Source organism: Belonocnema kinseyi, chromosome 8, assembly GCF_010883055.1.
Source record: "Belonocnema kinseyi isolate 2016_QV_RU_SX_M_011 chromosome 8, B_treatae_v1, whole genome shotgun sequence".
NCBI lineage: Eukaryota > Metazoa > Arthropoda > Insecta > Hymenoptera > Cynipidae > Belonocnema > Belonocnema kinseyi.
The window spans coordinates 71,087,504-71,112,814 of record NC_046664.1 but is presented as its reverse complement, the minus strand read 5'-3'; the positions used below and the strand labels follow the sequence as shown (position 1 = coordinate 71,112,814).

The following is a 25,311-nucleotide window of genomic DNA, read 5'->3' as shown; positions in this document are numbered from 1 at the left end:
TGTAAATTTGGTAAATTTTACGTGATTTACACGATTTACACCATTTACACCGAAGTTTGGTCGTGACATATCCTAACCACAAAAATTTTAAAACCCTCACGCGCACGTGTTTTTTGTCGAATCTGAAAAGAAACGCGATTTTTGTCAAATGGGAAAGCAAAAACGACAGCGACACAAGCCCCATAAAGAAAATCCGACAGGATTACCCAGTGCTAAAGATTTTGACGAGGAAACCGAAGATGTTGTCGTAGAAAATAAGGAAAAAGCTTTACAGCGAGTTTTGGAGCAAGTAAGTATTTCTGTTAAAATATTACGAAAACGGTTTCTCTGGCAAAACTTTTTTTTTTAATCTATAATAGTGTTAAATTTATTGTAGTTATTTAATAACTTTTTAAATAAATCAACTAAAAGGAAGAAAAACCTGTAAATCTTTTATCTTTTTTGAGGTTATAGATTTTTGTGTCGTGAATTTTGTGTTGTGTGTATAGTTTCTATAATATAATTTCCATTCTATTTATTCGAGTTGACTTTCATTTGAATTCTTGAAACCTTTAGTTTGAGAGTAATCTTAAATTGAAGCTGCTTGTAAAAAAGTGGCCTAACCAGCAAAATTTCGATTTCGAGAAAAATCGAAAGGGTTGAATTCACATATCTGGTATTATTCACGGAGATATTTTTAAATAAAAATTATAAATTTGTTCATATCGTATTTAAAGAATTTCCAGGTTGATTTGAAAATTTGTACAAATAGAAAAAGTTGGAATTATTCGATTTTAGTTCAATATAAAAAAATGTATTTCGGATCAATATAAAACATTTTGTCTCTATTCCTATTAATTACAATAAGTGTAAACATAATTATTTGCGAGCTGAAGATGTAGCTCTAATTTTATAATTATATTTTTTATATTTAATAACAACCTTTTTATATAAACATTAATTGAATAATTATTTTTTAGGAAAATTTTAAATGATAAATTTTATCAGAGGTTTTATTTAAAAGATTAATTTGAAGTAAAATTTCAAAACAACTCGAAAAAGAATCTGGAAGATTTTATGACAATTTTTTTTAATTTTTCAAGATTTAAAAAAAAATAAGAAAACTAAACTATTTGATAAGATATTTAGAAATAAAAAGATTTTAAAATAATTCAGATCTTAAGAAAATTTCAAAACATTTTAACAAAGCTTAGATTTGTCACCATTTTGAACAAAAAGAAGCTTTTAAGAAATTTTGAAAGGTTTCAAGACAATACAAAAATTTGCTCAAAAGATTGCTTGAAAAATTTCAAATACGTTTTTCTTTTCAAAATTAAATTTAAGAAAGTTGAAAAAGATTTCAAAACATTTAGAATGATTTCTTATAATGTCGAAAAAGAATGTAAAAGATTTTTAAGCAAAAATTATTAATTTTGCTAGACTACGAAATTTGAGAAAAAATTCGAAAAAGCTTAAGAGATATTCTGAAGTTTTGAAAAGATTTAAAAATAATTTAAAATTTGAAGAGATCTTAAGAATTTTAAAACAAAATATTTATATTTTGAAGATTTCGAAAAAATAAGCTTATTAAGAATTTCGAAAGGCTTCAACAGAATACAATGTTCTTAAGATTCCGGGGAAAATTGGAAATGTTTTTTTTTGGTGCTGAAATATAAATTATTTTAAGAAAAAATGTAAGAAGATTTCAAAAGATTTCAAGCGATTTCCTAGAATTTTTAAAAACAATGTAGACATTTTTAAAGAAACATTTTTCAATTTTATTTTCTAAGATTAAAAAATTTTTAAAAATCGAGTAAGTTTTAAGAGATATTTAGAAGCCTTAACATTATTTTCTAAATGATTTACAACTTGAAATGATTTCAAATGATAGAATACAAAAAGTAGGTATTTTTAAGATTTCTGAACAGGAAGTTATTTTAGGAATTTTTAAAGGTTTCAACAGGATACATTTTTTTGTAATTTCTTGGAAAATTTCAACTATTTTTATTTAAAAAAATGAATTGTACGAAAAAATTGGAGAAAATTTGAAAATATTTCAAATAATTTCCTAAAATGTCGAAAATGAATGTAGACTATTTTAAAGCAAAATTCTTCAATTTGGAAAATATTACAAAGTTTTATAAAAAATTCGTTTAAGTCTCAGAGATTATCAGAAACTTTGAAAAGATTTGAAAATAATTTAAAACTTTAAAAGATTTAAAAAAATTGTAACTTGAAAAGATTAACAAAAAAATTAAACAAAAGAAGCTGTTTAAGAATTCTAAAAGATTAAAACTGTATACCGTTTTTGTTTTAAAAAATTTTAAATAATTTTGTTGTTGTAATATTAATTTTAAGAAAAACAGGTTCAAATGATTTCCTAAAGGTTCGAAAAATAATGTGAAAAATTTAAGAAATTCAATTTTGCAACATTGAAAAATGTTGGAAACAAATCAAGTGAGCTAAAGAGATATTTAAAAGTTTTAAAATTGTACAGGGATAATTTAAATTTTAAGAAGATTAAAAAATATATAACTATTTTGTTGAAAATTCATGTATGTCTTGAAAATTCGTCTTTTTTGGCAAAAAACTAATCTTCTTTGTTGAAAGTTGGTCATTTTCGGGTGAATTTATTTGTTTTTTATTTAAGATAAAAAAATTTTGATTGAAATATCAACTATTACATTTTTCGTTGAGAATTCATCTTTCTTGTTTTAAAATTTAAGTAATTTAAAATTACCTTGTTTACACAATGTATTTTCTTGATTGAAGATTTATCATTTTAGTGGAAAATTGATCTCTTTAGTTAAAAACATAATTATTTCTTTAAAAATTCGTCTATATGGACAAACATTTAATGTTTTTAGTTACAATTTTTTTTTAATTAATTTTTTTGTTTAAATTTTGATTTGACGTATCTGAAATCTTAAATGTATATTTTTTAATTCTCTCAAAAATCTTTTTGAAGTAACTAATTTAGAAAAAATCTCTGTTTCTATCCAGAATTAATTCACAATATGAAACTTTCCTCTTTCAAATTTTGAAAAAAGGGAGTTAGTATATTTTGTCAATTGTAATAGAAAATGTTGTAAATCAATATAATTCTGACTTAGAACTTTTTGAAATAAATGTACTTGTGACTTCAAATATGATATTTCTTTAAAGGTTTAAAGTTTAAACTTTGGGACAGGCAATTTTCGTAAAGAATTATAATTTAGACTTTGAGAGAGGTAATTTTCTTACAGAGTTATATTTTTTACTTTCAAACAGAAAATTTCAGTAAAGAATTATTATTTTCACTTTGGAACAGGGCATTTCCGTAAATAATGATTATTTTAAACTTTTTGACAAGGAATTTTAGTAATGAATTAGCATTTAACTTGTAAAAGAGAATTTAGAGAAATAAACTTAAAATCATCCGGAATACACCTGAAAACCAATTCTCAGTTTACTTAGATACTATTAATATACTTTATATTCTAGAATTAAGTCAATTTTTGATAAACAACGTTAATTATTTTCTGACTTTCATTAAATTTTGATATCTTCACTTAATTAATTTTATTCAGTTGCAATCTGCAAACATGGAGGAGAAGTTATCAGGTCTCCAAACCCTGGAATCAATGAGCTACGAAACATCGATGGCTGTTCAAATCGCCAAAGACAACATTACAAAAATAATAGGACCTTTCTTAGTTGATGAAAATAAATTAGTACGAGCTGCGGCAGCCTCTACACTGAGAAATATAGCAGAAAACGGTGGAGAAGACGCTTACCTATGTCTTTTAAAAGATGATGTCATGACTCCTCTTACATCTTTACTTAAAAATGTAATCTCGTTATTTCATTTTATTCATCAATCAGGGTTGCTACAGGTCGGGGAAATTTCGATAAACTGAAGTTGATGTTTAGGGTTGTTAATAACAAGTTTTGTAAACGTATATTTTTATAATTTTTTTGATTGAGAGTTTATCTTGTGATTAAAAATTGTATTATTTGATTAAAAACTTCTTTATTTTGTTGTAAATTTAAGAATTTTGTTAAATTCATTCCTTTTGGTTGAAAATTTAACTGTTCTGTTGAAAATTCGTCTTCGGATTAAAAATTAAATTATTTCCGTAAAAAAGTTGAACTATTTGATTGAAAATTCAATTTTTTGTTGTAATATCAAATTTGTCGTAGAAAATTTTAGATGATTTTTTTCCTTATTGACTGTAAAATCTTTCTTGGTTGAAAATTCATCTCTTTTGTTGAAAGTTTGTCTTTTTTAATTTAAAAATTCAGCTGTTACCGTTTAGTTTAAAAATTAATCCATTTCTAAATTTGCGAATATATAACACTTTTTACAAAATTTTAAATAAATTTTTTTTTTTTTTTGAAAGCTACTTTATAAGACGTTTTCAGGTAATAATTTTACTTTACGCTTGTTTTATACATATACTTCGCTATGTTAAATCTGTCACTCGATTTTTCATTTTCTAGATTATTTGGTTGTTCTTTTTTAAATGTCTAACTCTATTTATAGTAATAAAATAATTTTTGAATTTAGGCTTGAAAAGGAACCACATCAGGTTCGAAACGTTGCCATTTCTAATTTTGACGATCAAGATTTGTTCTTTTTATTCAATGACCAAAATTCCGAAAACTTATCTAACCATTAATTTCTTAGATTCAGGTATCTTTTTAGTTGAAAATTCATGTATTTTATTTTAAAAAATTTTCTTGATTAAAAATACTTAGTTTTGGTTGAAAATTCAACTATTAGAATTTTATCTTTTTGAATGAAAATTGAACTATTTTGGTGAAAATCCAGTTTTTAAAATTGAAAATAATTTTTTCCAACTGAAAACTTAACTATTCAACGTTTTGTTAAAAATTTACCTTACTTAGTTGAAAGTTTAACTACTTGTTTGAAAATTAATATATTTGGTTAGAAATTAATTTTTGTTTGTTTGCTAAAAAAATAAACTTTTTAGTTGAAAATTTAACTATTTTGTTGTAAATACGTTTTTCGAATGAAAATTAATTTTGTAACTTTAAAATTGAACAATTTCAAATTTTTTTGTAAATATGTATTTTTGTTAGAAATTCAAATATTTGGTTAAAACTGATTGTATTTTGTTGAAAACTCATCTTCTGCGGTAGAATATTAATCTTCTTAGTTGAAAATTTATCTTTTTTTAGTAGCAAATTAATCTTCATGTTTAAAAATTCATCTATTTGTTAAAAAAATTAATTTCTTTGCTTGAAAATTGAATTATTTTGTTGAAAATCCGCTTTTTAAATTGAATATTATTTTTTTTCAAATAAAAATTTAACAATTCCAATTTTTATTGAAAATCTAAATTTTTTTCAAAAAGATGTGAAAATTCAAAAATTTAATTAGTCTTTTGAGTTAGAATATTAATCTTCTTGGTGATTCATTTTTTATAGTTAAAAAATCATTTTTTTAAACGATGACTGTAAGTATTCTAGTTTTGGTTGACAATTTATCTGTTTTTGTAAAAAATTTATGTATTTTGTGAAAAATCCTTCTTGTTGGTTAAAAATTAATCTTCTTGGTTGAAGGATTATCTTTTTGGTATAAAATTTAACTGATTGTTGGAAAATTAATATTTTTTGTTGAAGATTTATAATTTTAGTTGATTTTTTTTATATATCTACTTTTTTAGTATTTATTTTGTTACATAATTTCTTTCTTCGTAGAAAATTTATTTTCTCAGTTGAAAATTTATCTTTTTGTTAAAAACCCGGTTTTTTAAAAATAAAAATTATTTTTTTAAACTAATAATTTAATGACCTATTCCATTTTTTGTTGACAATCCAGAAAAATGAATCTTTTTGCTATCTTTTTGGTTGAACCCTTAACTATTTTGGTGGAAATTCGTTTTTTTTTTTAATTGAAAATTAATTTTTCCAACTGAAAAATTAACTAATGCATTTTGCGTTGAAAATTTATCTTACTTTGTTGAAAGTTTAACTATTTAGTTGAAAATTAATGTATTTATTTTTGCTTGCTAGAAAAATAAACTTCTTCGTTGAAAACTGATCTTTTTGTTTGAAAATTAATTTCTTTGCGTGAAAATTGAACTATTGTGTTGCAAACTCGGTTTTTAAATTAAAACTAATTTTGTAACTTGAAAATGTAACAATTTCAATTTTTATTGTAAATATAATGTATTTTTATTAAAAATTCAAATATTTGGTTAAAACTGCTTGTATTTTGTTAAAAATTCGTCTTTTGTGGTAGAATATTAATCTTCTTGGTTGAAAATGTATCCTTTTTTAGTCGAAAATTAATCTTCATGTTTAAAAATTCGTCTTTTTGTTAAAAAAATTAATTTCTTTGCTTGAAAAATCAACTATTTTGTTAAAATCTCTTTTTTAAATTGAAAATTAATTTTTTTCAAATAAAAATTTAACAATTCAAATTTTTATTGAAAATCCAAATTTAAAAAAAAATATGTAAAAATTCCAAAAGTAAATTCGTCTTTGGAGATAGAATATTAATCTTCTTGGTGATTCATTTTTTATACTTACAAAATAATGTTTCAAACTAAAACTGTAACTATTCTATTTTTGGTTGAAAATGTATCTCTTTTTGTGGGAAATTCATGTATTTTGTAAAAACTCCTGCTTTTGTTGGTTAAAAATTAATCTTCTTGATTAAAAGATCATCTTTGTGGTCTAAAATTTAACTGTTTGATTAAAAGTTCATCTTTTTTGTTTAAGATTCATAATTTCAGTTGAAATTTTGTGTTTGTAACCACTTTTCTCGTAAACGTATGTGTTTTGTTAAGAAATTTCTTTCTTCGTAGAAAATTAATCTTTTTGAATGAAAATCTTCTTGGTTAAAAATTATTCTTTTGAGTTAAAAATACATTTATTTATTCATTTATTTCCTGAAAAGAAATTTTTATATTCATTAAAGTTATTGATCTCCTGGGTATAAGGTTGGTTTTATAACTAAAAGAAAAATTGATAAGGATTCTGGAAAATAAAAAATTGTTCTGCGAAATATCAGAAAATTTCAAAATTAGGATTTCGTAGCAACCCTGATTAACGAAACTTTTTATCCTCCTCAACTAAAAAGCCTATCAATTTAATTAAAAAAATAGACTTTTCAACCCTATTTTATTGAATAATTATTTATAAATTGTATAGCATTACACGGATTGGCATCCAAGTTCAGAACCCAAAGAAAAAGGAAAGCTGGGCGAAGAAAGGCAAACTTTCATCCAAGCTGTTACTCTCCTCTGGACTTTAGGCGAAAAAAATGAAAGCGTAATTAAACGTTCAAATGACGAAAATTTACTCCAAATACTTATAAAATTTCTGGATACATCTACATATGGAGCAGGATTGAGTAGCGTAGCAATTCAATGTATGCTCACTTTATCAGAAGATAATCCCGTGGCAATTTCGGAATTAAAAAAACAAGAAAATTGCCTAGTGAATCTCCTGGAATGGACATCTGAGAACGAAAAAATTGAGGCAACATCTCTTCGCACTTTATCAGCCGGATTATTAATGAACATAAATCAATCGTCATCTGAAACAGACTCGTTAAGAATCACTTGCAAAGTTCTATCAATTCTCGGCGAAACTCTCAACTTTGATTTTAAAAATCAAATCGAAAGTCTGACTTCTGCTTTTCCAAGTGAGAAACATCTTTCTCGTGCCTCGAGGAAAAATATACGCGAGATTAATCAAATCGCAGCAATGCAGCAGCAAGCTTTGGAAATTCTCGCTAATTTGTGCACAGATGATCAGGAAAGTGATGCGGATTCGGATTTAGATGACTCGGATGACTTCGAGGAGGAGGAAATGGATGTTGATCAGGTTTTAGATAAATCAGTTAATTCGTATTCTAATATTCCCGTCGAGTTGACTGAAGTCATTGCGAGTACCGATTTAGTGAAGAAAGTCTGGGAAAAGACGGTCAAAATAGAGGATAATACAAAGAAGATTTTTGAACACAATCCTGAAGGTATTTTTGTATTAAAACGACTCAGGGTTTTGAGGTGTAGAGCTTTTCTGTGTCTGAATAATTTGATTTCGAGTTTGGACGTTGGCACTTTGGGAGGCGTTGATAATTTATACAGGCAAGTGTAAAGTCTTTTTTTATTTATCGTATTTTAAAGGAAAAATGGTCATCGGTGAATTTACGTTTTTCCTGTGAATTTTATAAATTTGTATTGTAAAAAATCTGTCTTAAACAACTTTTTTTTTTGTTTTTTTTTTTTAATTTTCAAGCGTACATTTTGCATACTACGAATTTTAAATACTTAAAAATTAGAAACGTTTGAAATCGTACAATTTTAGACAAATAACTTTTTTCGGTTAATATAAATTATAATGATTTTTAAAATTGAACTATATATGAAGGATTAACAAATCAACAATAATTGAATTTACAAGACAATTCAAGGGTGGGAAAACCCGGGAAATGACAGTGAATTTATTTCTTGTCCGCAAATTTTCCAAATTTGCAGAAGATAAATGCGCACAAGTTCGATTTCAACAGTTTTTTTAATAATTAAAGTGCCGTCTTGAAGATTTAAACAATTAAAAGCGTTTTAAGTTGAAAATGTTTGATAAAAAAACACTTTTATTTAATCAACCTTAAATATAAATAAATGAATTATTTTTTAAATGGATCTTTCGTTTAAGTATAAAAAACTGAATAATAATTGATTTTTGACAAAACGAGTCTAAGTCCGTTCAAAATCGGAGAATTTGCAGATAGAAATTAATATAATATCATTTATTCCGATAATTTTATTTTGCTATGCAAATTTTAATGATTCACCAATAAAATATTTTCAATTTAAAAATAACTCCATAATAATATAGTCGCAATTAAAGGCTTTTATTAAATTAAAAATATTGTATGAGTCTAAATTATGCAATTTTTAACTCATTTAATTTGAAATTTTTGAATTTAGAAAACGAAAAAGTATTTAATATTTAGCAATATTTCACTGTTAATTTAAGACGAGTAAATTGAAACCAAATATTTAAAAGTAAACAATTTGAAACTGAATTTTTTTAGGTCGAAAAATTTGAATCTATATAATTTCGAAGAACTTTCAAACTTTCAACGTTACAATTTAAATTGTTCTATTTTAAAAAATTGTAATTTGTAATTAAAATTGTTAAATTTTTACGTATATATAACAGTTAAACACTTATTATTTGTAGAAAAAAATTGAGTAATTTTTAGAGATTTCAGGGTGGCCGCTGGACCGGGAAACGGGGAAAAACCGGGAATTATGCTATTATTTAGCTTACAATGCGTAATTCAAATTTTTCCACTTTAAAAATTTCCCATTTAGCATTTTTATTTTTAGGCTTACATTTTTAATTTACAGAATTTTTAAATGCTTTCTTAAAGACTTGAACAAATAAAAAATAAAAGCCTTTGATGTTGAAAATTTTGGATAAAAAACATTTTCATTTAATAAATAAATTTTTTTTCAAATTTATTTGTACTTTAAGTAATAAAAAGTGAACAAAAACGATTTGACAAAACAATTTTAAACCAGTTCAAAATTTAAGAATTTTCAGATTTTAACGTTAAAACCTAAACGGTTTAAATTTAAAAGTCTGTCATTAAACAAATCTAAATGTATGACTGAAAGTTTATAAACTATTTTCAACTTAAAAATAACTTCATAATAATATATTCTTAATTAAAGGATTTTATTAAATTTAAAATATTTCTAGTCTAAAATATTCAATTTTTAACCCATTCAATTTGAAGTTTTTAATTAAAAAAAAGATTAATTATTGAATATTTAGCAATATTATAATTTTTATTCAAGACAAGTAAATTTAAACCAAGTATTTAAAAGTAAAGAATCCTTAACTGAATTGTTTGACTTTTTAATAATTCTCTTAATATATTTTTTCAAAATGAAAAATTATTTTTAATTTTCCTAGGAATCTTAAGAAAATGTTTTTATTCTTTTAAGGCCATTCACAATTCTTGAAAATAATCAAATTTTTTTGTTTAAAATCTGCGAAAATCTACATTTTGTTTTATATTAAGCTATCATTTCAAGTTTTACATTAAGTTTGAATCTTTTCAAAACTTCTACTTATCTCTTAAAATTACTCAAATTTCGTCTACCAATAATAAATGTTCAATTGTTATTTATACATCCAAATCGTAAAGAATTTTTCTAAAATTTGCAAGATTTTCTGAAAATTGTAGAAAAACTTCAATTGATTTTGACCAAATTTTTCAATTTTTCAATATTTGATGTTCCTAGCTTAAAATCCCTTAAAATTATATAAATTTTAAATTTCATTGATTGATTTTTTAATTTAGAGCATTGAATATGATAACGTGGGTGTATATTTCTTTATATTGACAAATGTTAGTACTTTCAATGTTGTACGCGTAAATTATTGAGCATTTAAATGCAAAATTTTGTTATTAAAATCATTTAAATTTCTATTTTAAAAGTTCAAAATTTGACAGTTCTATTTTGAATTCTTTCATTTAAAACTCAGTTTTTATTACCTCAAGTGGACAATTTTGTAGCTTTAGTGTTCCATTTTTTAAATTTCATTGACCGTGAACAATGTTTGCGAACCAGGAAGAAACCGGAAAATGACCGGGAATTTATTTCGTCGATTAAAATCTCCACCCTTTATTTAGAAGTTTTGAAAAGATTCAAAATTAATCAAAAATTTGAGATGATTTCAAGTAATTCAAGCGATGTGTGTTAACATTTTTTTTCAGAATTTCTAAATATTAAACTGCCTGGTTTAAAGTTGAGCTTCTTTGTTGGATTTTGTTGGTTAAAAAAGTCATCTCTTTGGTTGGAAATTTAAATATATTTTTGAAACCCTTTTTTTTTTGTTTGAAAATTACTTTGTTTACTGAAAATTTAACTTCATTTTTGTGTGAAAATTCATAGTTTTTAGTTGATATATCGTTATGAAAATGAATGCATTTTTTTAATTTGTCTTTTCTGGTAAAAAATTAATCTTTGTAACTAAAAATTAAACTAATTGGTAGAGAGTTAAACTTGCTTCGTTAAAAATTCCTTTTTTGGTTGAAGATTTATAATTGTAGCTGAGAAGTCATCTCTTTGGTTAAAAATTTTAATATTTTCGCAAACAATTTTTTTTTGCTGAAAAAATAATTTGTTTAATTTAGTTGAAAATGTATCAGTTACTTTTTAGAGTAGAAAAATCGACAATTTGATTGATAATTGGTTCCTTTTGCTTGAAAATTTAACTTTTTAGTTATAAATGCAATTGTTTGATTGATAATTAAATTTTTTGGGTCGAAAATTTAACTGTTTTCTTGATAAATTTGTCTTTTTGGATAGAAAATTCATCCTTTTGAATTAAAAATTTAATTGTTTTGTTGAAAAATTTTCTTTTTGGTTTGAAAATTCATCTCTTTTGGTAGAAATTTGATACTTTTTGTTAAAAGTGCAAATTTTTGGTTGAAAATTGATCTGTATTGGATGAGGCTTCAAGTATTTGATTGAAAATTCGTATTTTCTTGGTTAAATTAAACTGTTTTTGACTTTAAATTGTAATTTTTCTTTGGTTGGCTTATAAACTGATACACCTTTCGATGAAAATACATTTTCTTATTGAAAATTCAACTATTTGGTTGAAAGTTAAATTCTTTTCTTAAAAATTCTTTTCTGAGGATTCTTAATTTTAGTTAAAAATTCATTTTTTAACTGAAAATTTACCTATTCTATATTTGGTTTGTCATTTCTATGTTCTGGGTTGAAGATTCAACTGCTTTCTAAAAAATTCGTCTTTTTGGACAAAAAATGAAAAAAATTCAGTTATTTGATTGAGAATTAATTTGTTGGTTAAAATGTTATATTTTTAGGTTAAAAATTCAACGGTTTTATAGAAAAATTTTGTTTTTGGCTTGAAAATTCCACAATTTTGTTGAAATTTTTTTTCTCTTGTCTGAAAAAATGTGTGTTTAAAATGAAACACTTCTGTTAAAAATTCTTTTCTTTGGTTTGGAAATTAATATATATTATGGTAGAAATTTTATCTATTTTGTTAAAAGTGCAAGTCTGGTTAAAAATTGATCTGTTTTGTTCGAGGATTTAGCTATTGAGAATTCGCATTTTGTATTGAAAATTCAACTATTTGGTTAAAAGTAAAACTTGTTTGTTGAAAATTCTTTTTTTTTTGTTTGAAACTTCTATGTTTGGCTTATAAAGTATCATTTTTATTAGAAAATTCAACTTTTTCGTTGTAAATTAGTCCTTTTGTTTTAAACATTCATCTTTTTGGTGGAAAAATTCTGGGTTAAAAACTCAGCTGTTTTTCTGAAAAAAATATGCAGAAAATTCTATTATTTTTGTATAAAATTCAACTATTTGATTAAAAATAAAATTTTAATTCATTTTTTTTTGTTTGTAAAAAAGTCCTTGAATGGAAATTGATCTTTGTTTATTGATATTTCAACTGGCTTTTAATAAAATCGTCCTTTTGGATTAAAAACTTAACTTTTTTTGTTGAAAAAACTTGTTTTGGTAGAAAATTAAACTATTTGATTGAAAATGTACTTTTTCGTTAAAAATGAAACTATTCTGTTACAAGTTTAACTATTTTGTTGAAGATACGTCTCATTTGCTTTAAATTTCAACTATTTGGTTGTAAATGCAAATGTTTGTTAAAAATTAATTTTTTTATTGACAATTAAACTATTTTGTTAAAAATGCAATATATTTCGACTTCAAATCTCAAGTTTCCTATTGAATTTAACATGGTACCTATACAATAATTTTATTTAAAAGTATTCCCCTATTATGTCCCTATTTTCGTGAAACATCAACCTGTTTTACCTGTTTTGAGAGAATTTAGCGCTGTGAAGTCTGCAAATAAAATATTCTCTTTTTTACAGATTGTGGACTGAAATAGGAAAAGTAGTGTTTACAGATGCAGATCCGAATGATATTGACTTGCTAGAATCAGCAACTTCGGCGATGCGAGCTGCTCTTCAAAAATTGGCCGAAGTACGTGCGAAGGTTTTCCAAAACTTGAGTATAACGGATTTGGAACCGATGTTGAATGGAGAGAGACAATGTTCGAATCCAAATGTTAGAGCTAATTTATTACGAATTCTTGGAAATCTCGCTCTGATTTTAATGAATGGTGGAGTTCTCCAGTGCCAGGAATTAATCAAGGTAGGTTCTACAAGTTGTTTACTAGGGCGGAGTGAAAATGATTAAATTAGTCGAATCGTTTGAGCCGAGGGAAAAATATTTGTGGGTTGGAAACCGAAAAAAGTAATAAAACAAAATTTATTTTCAAATCGGTTTAATATCTTCAGTTCCTTTTTCTGATTTGAAAATTCACATTTTTGAATATTCCCAAAAGTTTCCCTATTGGGAATGGTGGTCGACCATTTTTGCCATCTGGCGCCGAAAACCGGAACTAGAAAGAGTAGGTACAATTTTAAACATGTATTTTAATTTTTGCATTAAAGTTTCTACGATTGTTTTGTGAAGTATATAACAATGATTGAATACTAAAAACAAATATTCACCAAAAATAAATAGTTTGAGATAGAATTTCCATCTTATACAGTGCTAAAATACATTTATGTGAAATAGATTTAAAAAAAATAAAATTATTTCATTATTTCATGTGAGTTTCAATGCATTTTAAGCTTAAATAAACTTTATATTAATGTATGTAGTAATAAATTTTATCCACATTATGCCAAGAATACGAATAATAGATGACTAGAATTTAAATACGAGTTTTAACCTCACTTTTAGATCAGATTTTTAAATAGTTAATATTTTATGTATAAATGACTAAAAATTTACTTTGAGTTCATTTTTGCTTCAAAATAATTCCATTTAAGTTTACAATCTTTTGAAAATTACAATAAAGAGAACAATAATTGTAATTTTAGAAAAATATTTCTGTCAAAAAGTGTGGGTTTTCACTGTATAATATGTAAATTCTATCTAAAACAGTTTGTTTCCGATAAGGACTTATTTTTGTTATCCAATAAATAGTTTAAACTTAAAAAAAAATGGTTAAAATACTTTAATGCACAAATTAAAATGCATCTTTAAAATCGTGCCTATTCTTTCTAGTTTGAATTTTCGTCACCAGGTGGAGTGTCGCAGTTTAACCATTCCCAATTACTTCGAAAATTATGGCCAATTTTTGCTAGCGAATGATAATGACAAATTATTGAATTGAAAACATTTTTTTTGTTCAATTTAGAATTTTTCGCAAATAGCCAAAAAACATGCTTTTTTATTGAGTCCGGTGCACGCATTTTTGAAAAATTTGAATATGTCGAACCTGAAATTTCTTCAGCTTCAATGGAAGAAACATACTGTAATTTTTTTTTTTTTTTTTCGAAAAAAAATTTTTTAGTGATGTTCCCAGCGTTCAAAAATGGTCAATTTTACGTTTTTTTAAACGATTTTGACCTAAAAATATATAATTTCCAGTTGATTATTCCATCATTTTAGTCAAAATTAATATATTTGGTTAAAAATTAATTTTGTTAACTAACAATTGAATTATTCCATTTTTGGTTGAAAAATAATATTTTAATCGAAAATTCAAATATCTGGTTAAATTATTTATATTTTCGGTTAAACAATGAGTTATGTCTTCGAAAATTATTTTTTTTACTGAATGTTTAATTCAAATATTTTGTGAACATTTTATTTTTGTTAAAAGTGAATTGTTTTTAAACTCAAAATATAACATTTCCAGTTAAATATTAAAAAATTTTAGTTAAAATTCGTATATTTTGTTGAAAATAAATTTTGTTAAGTAAAAATTTAATTATTCAATTTTTGGTTGAAAAATTATCCTTTTCAATAGAAAAATAGAGTATTTGGTTAAATGTTCATCTCTTAGGTTCAAAAATGTGTTTTTTTTTTCTCAAAAGTTAATATTTTGACTGAATTTTTAATTAAAATATATTGCAAAAATTTTAAGGTCGTTAAAAATGAATTCTTTTTAAACTGAAAATATAACATTTCCAGTTGAATATTCCACAATTTTTGTAAAAATTCATCTATTTGGTTGAAAATGAATATTGCTTACTAAAAATTTAATTATTCAATTTTTGGTTGAAAAATTATAATTTTTAAATTCATCTTCTTAGTTGAAAATTTAACTCATATTGAGAAGTATTCTTTTCCGTTAAATTCAACTGTTTTTGATTAAAAATTACAATATTTTTTTATTGAAATATCAATTACTATATTTTTCGTTCAGAGTTCACCTTTTTTAAATGAAAAGTTAATTACTTGGTTCAAAGTTAAACTCTTTTCTTGAAAATTAATTTTTTGGTTGAAAATGCACAATTTTAATTGAAGATTCTTCTCTTTGGTTGAACCTTATTTTTTTATCTAAATAGGTAACTATTAAATTTTTGGTTGACAATTTATCTTTTTTTTAGTTACAAATTTATGTATTTCGTTGAAAATTCGTTTTTTTTTTGGTAGAGAAATAAATTTTCTTGGTTGAAAATTCATCTTTTAGATTAAAAATCCAACTAAGCTAGTAAAACTCATAATTTTAGTTTAAAATTCATATTTTGTATTTCGAATTCATTAGTTCGATTGAAAATTAATTTTTCCACTTAACATTGAACTATTCCGTTTTTGATTGAAAATTGATCTTTTTTTAGTGAAAAATTGAGTTAAAATTCATCTATTTGGTTCAAAATGAATGTTGTTAACTTAAAATTTAATTATTCAATTTTTTGTTAAAAAATTATAGTTTTTAATATAAAATTCAATTATCTGGTTAAATTTTTATCTCTTAGGTTAACAATGAGTTATTTTGTCGAAATTTTTTTTTTACTGTATGTTTAATTAAAATATTTGGTGAAAATTGTATTGTTGTTGAAAATTAGATTGGTTTAACTAAAAATGTAACTCTTCCACTGGAATTTTTCATAGTTCTAATTAAAACTCATTTATTTGGTTGAACAATAATTTTTGAACGTTTTATCTAAAAATTTAATTTAATTGTTGGTTGAAGAATGGTCGTTTTTCGTTAAACATGCAAGTATCTGGTTGAAAATTAATTTACTTTGTTGTAAATTCGTTCTTTTTGGTATAAAATTCAACTCTTATTGAGAAGTATTCTTTTCAGTTGAACTTAACTGTTTTTGATTAAAAATTAAAATCTTTTTTGGTTGAAATATCAATGACTATATTTTTCGTTCAGAATTCACTTTTTTTTTAAACAAACATTTAATTACTTGGTTCCAAGTTAAACTCTTTTGTTAAAATCTAATTTTTTGATTGAAAAATGTATCATTTTAATTGAAAATTCATCTCTTTGGTTGAGCATTAATTTTTTTACCTCAAAATTTAATTAATCAATTTTTGGTTGAGAAATGCCTATTTTAATTGAAAATTCATATATATATTTTTTTTTTGAAAAATTCAATTGTTATATTTAAAGATTAATCATTTTAGTTAAAAATTCATCTTTTTGGTTAAACCTTAATTTTTTTATCTAAATACGTAACTATTAAATTTTTTGTTGACAATTTACCTTTTTTTAGTTAAAAATGTATTTTGTTTAAATTCATTTTTTTGTAGAGAAATTAATTTTCTTGGTTGAAAATTCATCTTTTTTGTTCAAGTTTCATTAGTTTGGTTGAAATTTGATTTTTCAACTTAATATTGAACTATTCCGTTTTTGATGGAAAATTGAAATATTTTTAGTTAAAAATTGAACTATTTAATGCTTTTGTATTTTGTTGAAAAATCTTTTTTTGTTAAAAAATTATTCTTGTTTGAAAATTCATCTTTTTGGTTTAAAATTAATCTATTCCAGTTGAAGATTAATCATTTTAGTTGAAAATTTATTACCATGATTGAAAATTTGAAAACTTGACCTAAATATACACTGAATTTTAAGTATATAAAGGTATAACTTATTTTAAAAATTATTATTCAAATTCATGGCCTTTAGAGCCAAATTCAAGAAATGATTAATTATGCTCCGAATTACCATTATAAGATTGAAAATTGAATTTTTCATATTGAAAATCTAATTATGATAGATGAAAATTTATTTTTTTCTTGAGTTTGGTTGTTGTTTTTATTATTTTTTTTTAATTAAAAAATATTTCAGAATATCTTGTAATATAATTTTTTTTAAAGCTTTCTAAATTAAACATAATAATTGAATCCCTAGAAACAGAAAAAAAAACAATGAGTAATAATAAACTCAAGAAAATTGCATGCATATCCCGAGTCTATTGTTTTTTAAAATGCAAAATATTTTAATGGCTCTGTACTATGAAAAATTGTACGTGGGAAAATATTAATATACCTGGAAAAAACCTGGAATTTTTAGGAAATTTTTTCCCCAGGATTTGAGTAAAAACACTTTTCTATTCACAAGCCTTTTTTATTATTAAAACATTTTATCAATTACAATAATTATTCTGTAAAAAATGATGTTTTAGCACGTATCTCTGTTTCTTCTGGATACTTGTACAAAGGAAAATGAAGCCTGGGTCATCGCAGAATCACTAGATGCTATTATGGATATTTTTGCTGAGGACGAGACTGATAATTTAGCAGCGAATATCAATTTAGTCGAAAAACTTCAGATTGTTGCGCCTATTTTAAAAAATAAGGTAAAGAAGAAATTAGTTTAAAAAATATGTACTTATATATCAGGACTTGAACTCATGTCACTATTCACACTTATTTTGAGTCATGTTAGGGATTGTCCATAAATTACGTTACCATTTTAGGTTTGGGGGGGGGGGGGTCTCACAAAACCTACAGTTTGTAAAGGAAAAAGCGAGGGAGAGGTGGTCCCATTCAAAGTAACGTTACTAATTTTAGAATTTAAGGAATTTTTTCCTTTAAAAGTACATATGATACCGGTTTTAGTACGTTTCCAGATGATGAATGTTTTTGGTAGAAAATTAATAATTTTGTTTAAAAATTTATGTTTTCTTGTTTGCAGTGCATTAATTTTTCTCAAAATTTATCTTTTTTAGTTAAAAATTCAACTTTTTAGTTGAAAACTCTTGAGTTTTATTAAAAATTCGCCTTTTTTCGTAGTAAACTAATCTTTTTGTTTAAAAATTCTTCTTTTTATTATAAAATAATTTTTTTGGTTCAGAATTCTTGAATTTTGTAAAAAAATTGTCTTTTTGGGTAGTAAATTAATCGGTTTGTTTAAAAATTCTTCTTTTTCGTTAGAAAATTTAACTAGACGGTTCAGAATTCTTAAACCTTGTTAACATTTTTTTAAAAGTAAATTAATATTTTTGTTCATAGATTCTTTTTTAGTAGAAAATTCAACTTTTTGGTTCAGAATTCTTGAATTTTATTAAAAATTCGTCTATTAGGGTAGTAAATTAATCGCTTTGTTTAAAAATTCTTCTTTTTTAGTAGAAAATTTAATTTGATGGTTCAGAATTCTTGATTTATGTTAAAAATTCGTCTTTTCTGCAGTAAATTAATATTTTTGTTTAAAAATGTCTGTTTTAGTAGAAAATTGAACTTTTGTGTTTAGAATTCTTAAATTTTGTTAAAAAATCGTCTTCTTTTTTGTAGTAAATTAATTTTTCCCAAATTTATCTTTTTTTAGTAGAAAATGAAACTTTTTGGTTCACGATTCTTGAATTTTGCTAAAAATTCGTCTTTTTGTATTGTAAATGATTCGTGTTGTTTAAAAATTCTTCTTTTTCAGTAGAAAATTTAACTTGACGGATCAGAATTCATAAATTTTATCAACATTTTTTAAAAAGTAAATTAATTTTTTGTTTATATATTCTTTTTTTAGTAGAAAATTTTACTTTTTGGTTCAGAATTATTGATTTTTGTTAAAAATTCGTCTTTTTGGGTAGTATATTATTCGCTTTGTTTAAAAACTCTTCTTTTCAATAGAAAATTTAACTTGATGGTTAAGAATTCTTCAATTTTGTTAAATTTTTTTTTGAGTAAATTAATATTTTTGTTTAAAGACTCTTTTTTAGTAGAAAATTCAACTTTTTGGTTCAGAATTCTTGATTTTCGTTAAAAATTCGTATGTTTTTGCAGTAAATTAATATTTTTCTTTAAAAATGTATCTGTTTTAGTAAATTTTTTTTTTTCAAATTTATCTTTTTCAGTTCAAAATTCAACCTTTTGGTTGAAATTTCTTGAATTTTGTTAAAAATTCGTCTGTTGTGTAGTAAATAATTCGTTTTGTTTAAAAATTCTTCTTTTTCAGTAAAAAATGAACTTGACGGTACAGAATTCATAAATTTTGTCAACATTTTTTTAAATGTAAATTAATTTTTTGTTTATAGATTCTTGGTTAGTAGAAAATTCAACTTTTTCATTCAGAATTCTTGAACTTTGTTAAAAATTCTTCTTTTAGGGTAAGAAATTAATTTCTTTAAAAGTGATCTTTTTTAGTTGAAAATTCAACTTTTTGTAGACAAATCTTGAATTTTGTTAAAAATCCTTTGGTTTGCGATGTAAATTAATCGTTTTGTTTCAAAATTCTTCATTTTGAGTAGAAACTTTAACTTGATGGCTAAGAATTCTTCAATTTTGTTAAAATTTTTTTTTTTGAGTAAAGTAATCTTTTTCTTTAAAGATTCTTTTTTAGTAGAAAATTAAACTTTTTGCTCCAGAATTCTTGAATTTTGTTAAAAATTCGTCTTTTATGGTAAGAAATTAATTTGTTTAAAAGTAATCTTTTTTAGAAGAAAATTTAACTTTTTTGTTGAAAAGTCTTGAATTTTATTAAAAATCTGTCTTTTTGGTAATAAACTAATCTTTTTTCTTATTTAATTCGCTTTTAGTAGAAAATTTAACTTTTTAGTTCAAAATGCTGAAATTTCGTTAAAAGTTCGTCTTTTTTGAAGTAAATTAATCTTTTTCTTTAAAAAACCTTCTGTTCTAGTAGAAAACTGAACTTTTTGGTTCAGAATTCTGGAATTTTGTTCAAAATTCGTCTTTTTGGTGGCAAATTAATCTTTTTGTTTAGAAATTCATCTTTTTTAGTTGAAAATTTACCTCTTCCATTTTTGGTCGAAAATAGTTCTTTTTTAAACAAAAATTCAACTTTTGGTTAAAGTGAACTATTTTGTTAATAATTCTTTTTTTTGTGTTGAAATATAATCTAGTTTAGTTAAAAATTCATCTTTTGTTATGAGAGTTCTTGTAATTTGGTGGAAATTTTTTGTTGGAATGCATCGTGAATTGTTATTAATTTACCCTGAATTATTTTCAATTCTCCAGAATTGTCCTGCATTTTTTGATCGACTTGAACTCTATTCATTTAATTTAATTCCTACTTAATTCAATGAATTTTTTTAATTTATAAAAGTTTTTATTTTGTCGACCCTGAAGTTCATCGATCTTCACTTCGAATTCTTACGCATTTCATCAATTCTTTCGAATTCCCTTGAATTTTTCTGAAGTAATTTCCTTGATTTTTTTTTATTTTCATTGCATTCTCCCTTTTATCTTAATTTTCTTAAAATTCATTCCTATTTACGCAAATCAATTGATTTTTAAAAATTTTTAAGATTTGTTTCAATTTAGTCGAATTCTTTTAAATTTAACTTGAATTTGATTGAAGTCGTATGAATTTATCCTGAAGATGTGCGATTATTGAAAAGTATTTTTAATATTTCACTGATTTCTAAAGATTTCAAATATTTTGCAAAGATTTTGGATAGATTTAAAAGATTTTACAAAGGCATCAATAATCTCTAAGGAATTTCAATAATTTCACAAATATTACCAAATATTTTAAAACTTTTTTTAATATTTCGCACATTTCGAAATACTTAAAAGATTTTGGATATATTTAAAAGCTTTGACAAATACCTCAATGATTTCCCAAGTATTTTAATAATTTCACAAATTTAAAAAATATATTTCCAAAATTTCAAAGATTTCTGCGCAAAGGTTACCAAGGATTTCAGAAAGATTTCAATGATTTCCCAAAGATATAAAAGGTTTCACAAAGATTTCACAAAATTTCATTAATTTCAAAAATATTACTAAATATTTCTTGAAGTTTTCACAAAGTTTCGAATAATTTCCCAAAAGTTAAAAAATGTCGCAAAGACTTCAGAAAGATTAAAAAGATTTCACCAAGACTCCAATTATTTCCAAAAGATTTCAATCATTTTTACAAATATTACCAAATATTTCAAATATTTCGCAAATATTTAAAGAATTTCACAAATATCAAATATTTATCAAATATTTCGTATATTCCACAGAGATTTCAATGATTTTCTTTATCATTTCACAAAGATTAAAAATATTTCACGAAGAACAATGAAAAAAAAAAGAAAAACAAATACTTCAAAATTACTTTCAATTGGTTTGAATGATTTCCCAAACATTTCAAAGAATTCGCAAAATTTTTCGAATATTTCGCAGAGGTTTCAAATATCTCGCAAAGATTTGACATAGATTGAAAAATTTACAAAGGCATCCATTATTTCCCAATGATTTTTATAAGTTCATAAGTTTAAAAAAATATATATTTCAAAGATTTCACAAAGATTTCAATGATTTCCCAAAGATTTTAAATATTTTGCGAAGATTAAAACAATTTGACAAGTATTATCAAATATTTTTTAAATATTTTCAATACTTTACAAAGATTTCAATGCTTTTCTAAAGATTTCGCAATGACTTCAATAATTTCCTAAAGATTTGAACAATTTAAAAAATATACCAAATACTTCAAAAAGATTTTATAAAATTTTAAATGATTTTCTAAATATTTCAAAGATTTCGTAAAGATTTCGGATAGATTTAAAAATTTCACAAAGGCATACATGATTTCCCTATAATTTCAATAATTTAAAACATTTTTCAAAAATATTTCGAAGAGTTCCAAAAATTTCAGAAAGATTTCAATGACTTTCCAAAGATTTAAACAATTTGACAAATATTATCAAATATTTTACAAACATTTTAATGATTTTCTAAAGATTTCATAAAGATTTAAAATGTTTCGCAAAAAGTTAGGATAGTTTAAAAATATTTCAAAAAGACTTTAATAATTTCCCAAATCTTTGAAAAATATTGTAAATATTTTATCAAGATTTCAATGATTTTTCCATCATTTCAAAAATATATGATCAAATATTTATACAATATTTGAAATCTTTCGCAAAGGTTTCCAAATAATTCACCAAGATTTCAAAGATTTCGGATAGATATAAAATATTTCACAAAGATTTCAATCATTTCAAAAATTTCATCAAATAATTAATAAATATTTGAAATATTTCGCAAAGATTTCAGATAGATTTCCAAGATTTCGCGGACTTCAATAGTTTTTCAAAAATTTCAACAATTTCACAAATATTTCAAAAATATTTTAAATATTCAACAAAGATTTCCCAAAGATTTCAAAGATTTTACAAGGATTTCAAATATTTGGCAAAGATTTCAGATATATTTGTGGAACAATTCAAATGATCTGATGAATTTAATCCTTCGATTTCAGAGGGTAGGGGGGAATATTTTGCCCCACCCTGGGCGATTTCTGAGGAACTGTGAGACCTGAAATTTATAAATATTATTTTGTTATTTATTTATATAAATTTATTTGTATTTATTTTGTTTCAATGGACTTTTACAATTTCAAACGACTTTAACGAATTCCTTGAGAACTATTGGGAATGGTTAAACTGCGATGTGCCTGCCACCTGGTGACAAAAATCCGAACTAGAAAGAATAGGTTCGATTTTAAAGTTGTACATTAAATTTTGGATACAAGTGTTTTAACGATTTTTGTTGTGGAGTTTAAAGTATTGGTTGGACACTAAAAGTAAGTCTTTATCGGAAATAAAGGGTGCAAATGGAATTTATATCTTATAAGGTAAAGAAACATATTTTTGTACAGAAATATCTGTCCAACTGTGTTTCCATACTTTTTAAAAATATATTTTCAGTTGATCAACTGTAAATATAAATTAATAATGATTTTTAAAATTAAACTGTTCTTTAAGATTTAAAAAGTGAATAATAATTAATTTTACAAAGCGATTCAAAATCAGTTCGCAATTTAAAAAATTCCCGTTTCAAACGTCAAAAATTATGTAAACTATTTTAATTGGAAGTCTTATTAGTTAAGCAAATGTAAACGCCCGATTGAAACTTTATCAACTATTTTCAATTTTAAAATAACTTGAGAATAATATATTCATAAACAAAGGCTTTTATTAAATTTCAAATATTATTTTAGTATAAAATATTCCATTTTTAAACCATTCAATTTGAAATTTTTAATCTAGAAAAATAAGAATTACTAAATATCTAGAAATATCTGACTCTTTATTTAAAATTAGTAATTGTAGTTAAATATTGAAAACTAAATTCTAAAGGTTACATTCTAATTATTCTATTAAAAAAAATTTAATTTGTAAGTCAAATTTTTGAACTTCGATGTATAAATAACAATAACATATTATTCAAAAAAGAATTCAAGGAAGTTGGAGAAATATTTAGAAGTTTAAAAAAATTTGAATTAAGTTTAACATTTGAAATTATTTGAAATAATTCAAACAAAGCGTACACGTGTACCGCCAAACTATAGATTTTGACAGATTTCGAATAAAAAATTTAAAAGATTTTTAAGAATTTGAAATGACTTCAGAAGAATAAAAAACATTTCCTATGAAAATTAATAATGATTTACAAAATTATCAAAAATGAATGTGGAAGATTTTAAGGAAATTTGTTTAATTTGATAGAATTTAAAAAGAAATTTAGAAAAAATTTGATTCATTTTAAAGGATGTTTCGAAGTTCTGAAATAATTTCAAAAATAATTGAAAAATTGAGGAAAAACATGTAAGCAACATGCAGATGTTTCAAGATTTTCAAATAAAATTTGGAATAATTTTAAGGATTATTTAACTATTTAAAATGTAAATAATTTAACTTTTAATTGAAGAAGTGTTCAGTTTACAAAAAAATTTAATCGTTTATTTTTTAATGTTTCTGGCTTAAAATTGCTTTAAATGATATCATTTTGAAAAAAATAATTTAATTAATTGATTGATTCTTCAGATTTAGACTTTCGAGCATTGAAAATGATAACGTAGAATTATATATTTAGAACTGAATCTTAATATTTGAACTCTACAATTTATAAAAGTAAAAAAAATTATTTTGCAGTTAAACTGCATTTAATTAAAAATTGTTCAGTTTGAAATTCGCAAGAGTTCCACTTTGAGTGCTTTCATTTGCAGCTGAGTTGGATTAAAACGGCCACCCTAAATCGTCTATTATTCGTATTCTTCGCATAATCTGGATAAAATTTATCGCTACATACATTAATTAAAGTTTATTCAAACTTAAATTTATTAAAACTTACATGAAATAGTATTTTTTTCAAACCTATTTGACAAAAATGTTTTTGTTCACTGTATAATATGGATATTCTATCTAAAACTATTTATTTTTATGCAGATTTGTTTGTAGCATTCAATTATTGTTTTATGCTTCACAAAATTATCGTAAATCCACTTTTATGCAAAAATTAATGTACAACTTTAAAATTGTACCTACTATTTCTAGTTCCAGTTTTGGGCACCGGGTGGCGAAATGATAGACCACCATTCCTAATAGGAAATAAAAAAATATTAAAAAATTTGTTGCAATGGATTTTTAAATACTTTATGTTTTTAATATTAAAAAATATATAGTAGTAATTTGGATACAATTTTTAATTTTAATATATTTTGATAATATTTTTATATATTTATTATTATATTTATAAATAATCATTAACGATTTTTTGTTGACAGATACGACAGCAAAAACAGAAACTCGGCGATAATGCTTTGGTCGTCTCAACCGTAAAGGCGAATTTACAAAGGTTTATCAAATATAAAGGACAGCGAGTCGCAAAACTCAAAGTTGTGTAAATATGTAGATATAGAAAATCCTGACCTATTATTGTATCATATTTCTCTCGAACTGAAAGCCAAATCTCTTAGAATTTTGGTATATTTTTGAATAAGATTTTTTTTTCGAAGAAATTTATAATTTCTTATCTTTATATTACCACGAAAGGAGATTATTATTATTTAAGAGGCATTTATTTGTTCTTAATATGAATAATTTATTAAAAAATGTGCCTTAATACTAGATTTCCGAAATGAAAAGACGCTACTGCGTTTTGCAAAAATTTATTCTTTGTGCGAGACGTACTATAAATATATTTTATTAACAATATACATTGGGGGGAATTATTGTTAATTATCACGGAGCAAACATCGTCGCAGGTATTTTCGACTCCATATACTTTCAACAATAAATAACAATTGAAAATC

General features: G+C 23.6%; 1 protein-coding gene across 1 annotated transcript; it reads left to right on the top strand.

Annotated features, from left to right (window-relative positions):
• The first annotated feature begins 26 nt into the window (after nucleotides 1–26).
• LOC117177733 (HEAT repeat-containing protein 3) lies at nucleotides 27–25,311 on the top strand. Its single transcript, XM_033368631.1, has 6 exons — nucleotides 27–289; nucleotides 3,549–3,809; nucleotides 7,144–8,084; nucleotides 12,884–13,166; nucleotides 17,453–17,626; nucleotides 24,784–25,311. The coding sequence occupies exons 1-6, from the start codon at nucleotides 149–151 to the stop codon at nucleotides 24,901–24,903; spliced, it is 1,920 nt and encodes a 639-aa protein (XP_033224522.1). The 5' UTR covers nucleotides 27–148; the 3' UTR covers nucleotides 24,904–25,311.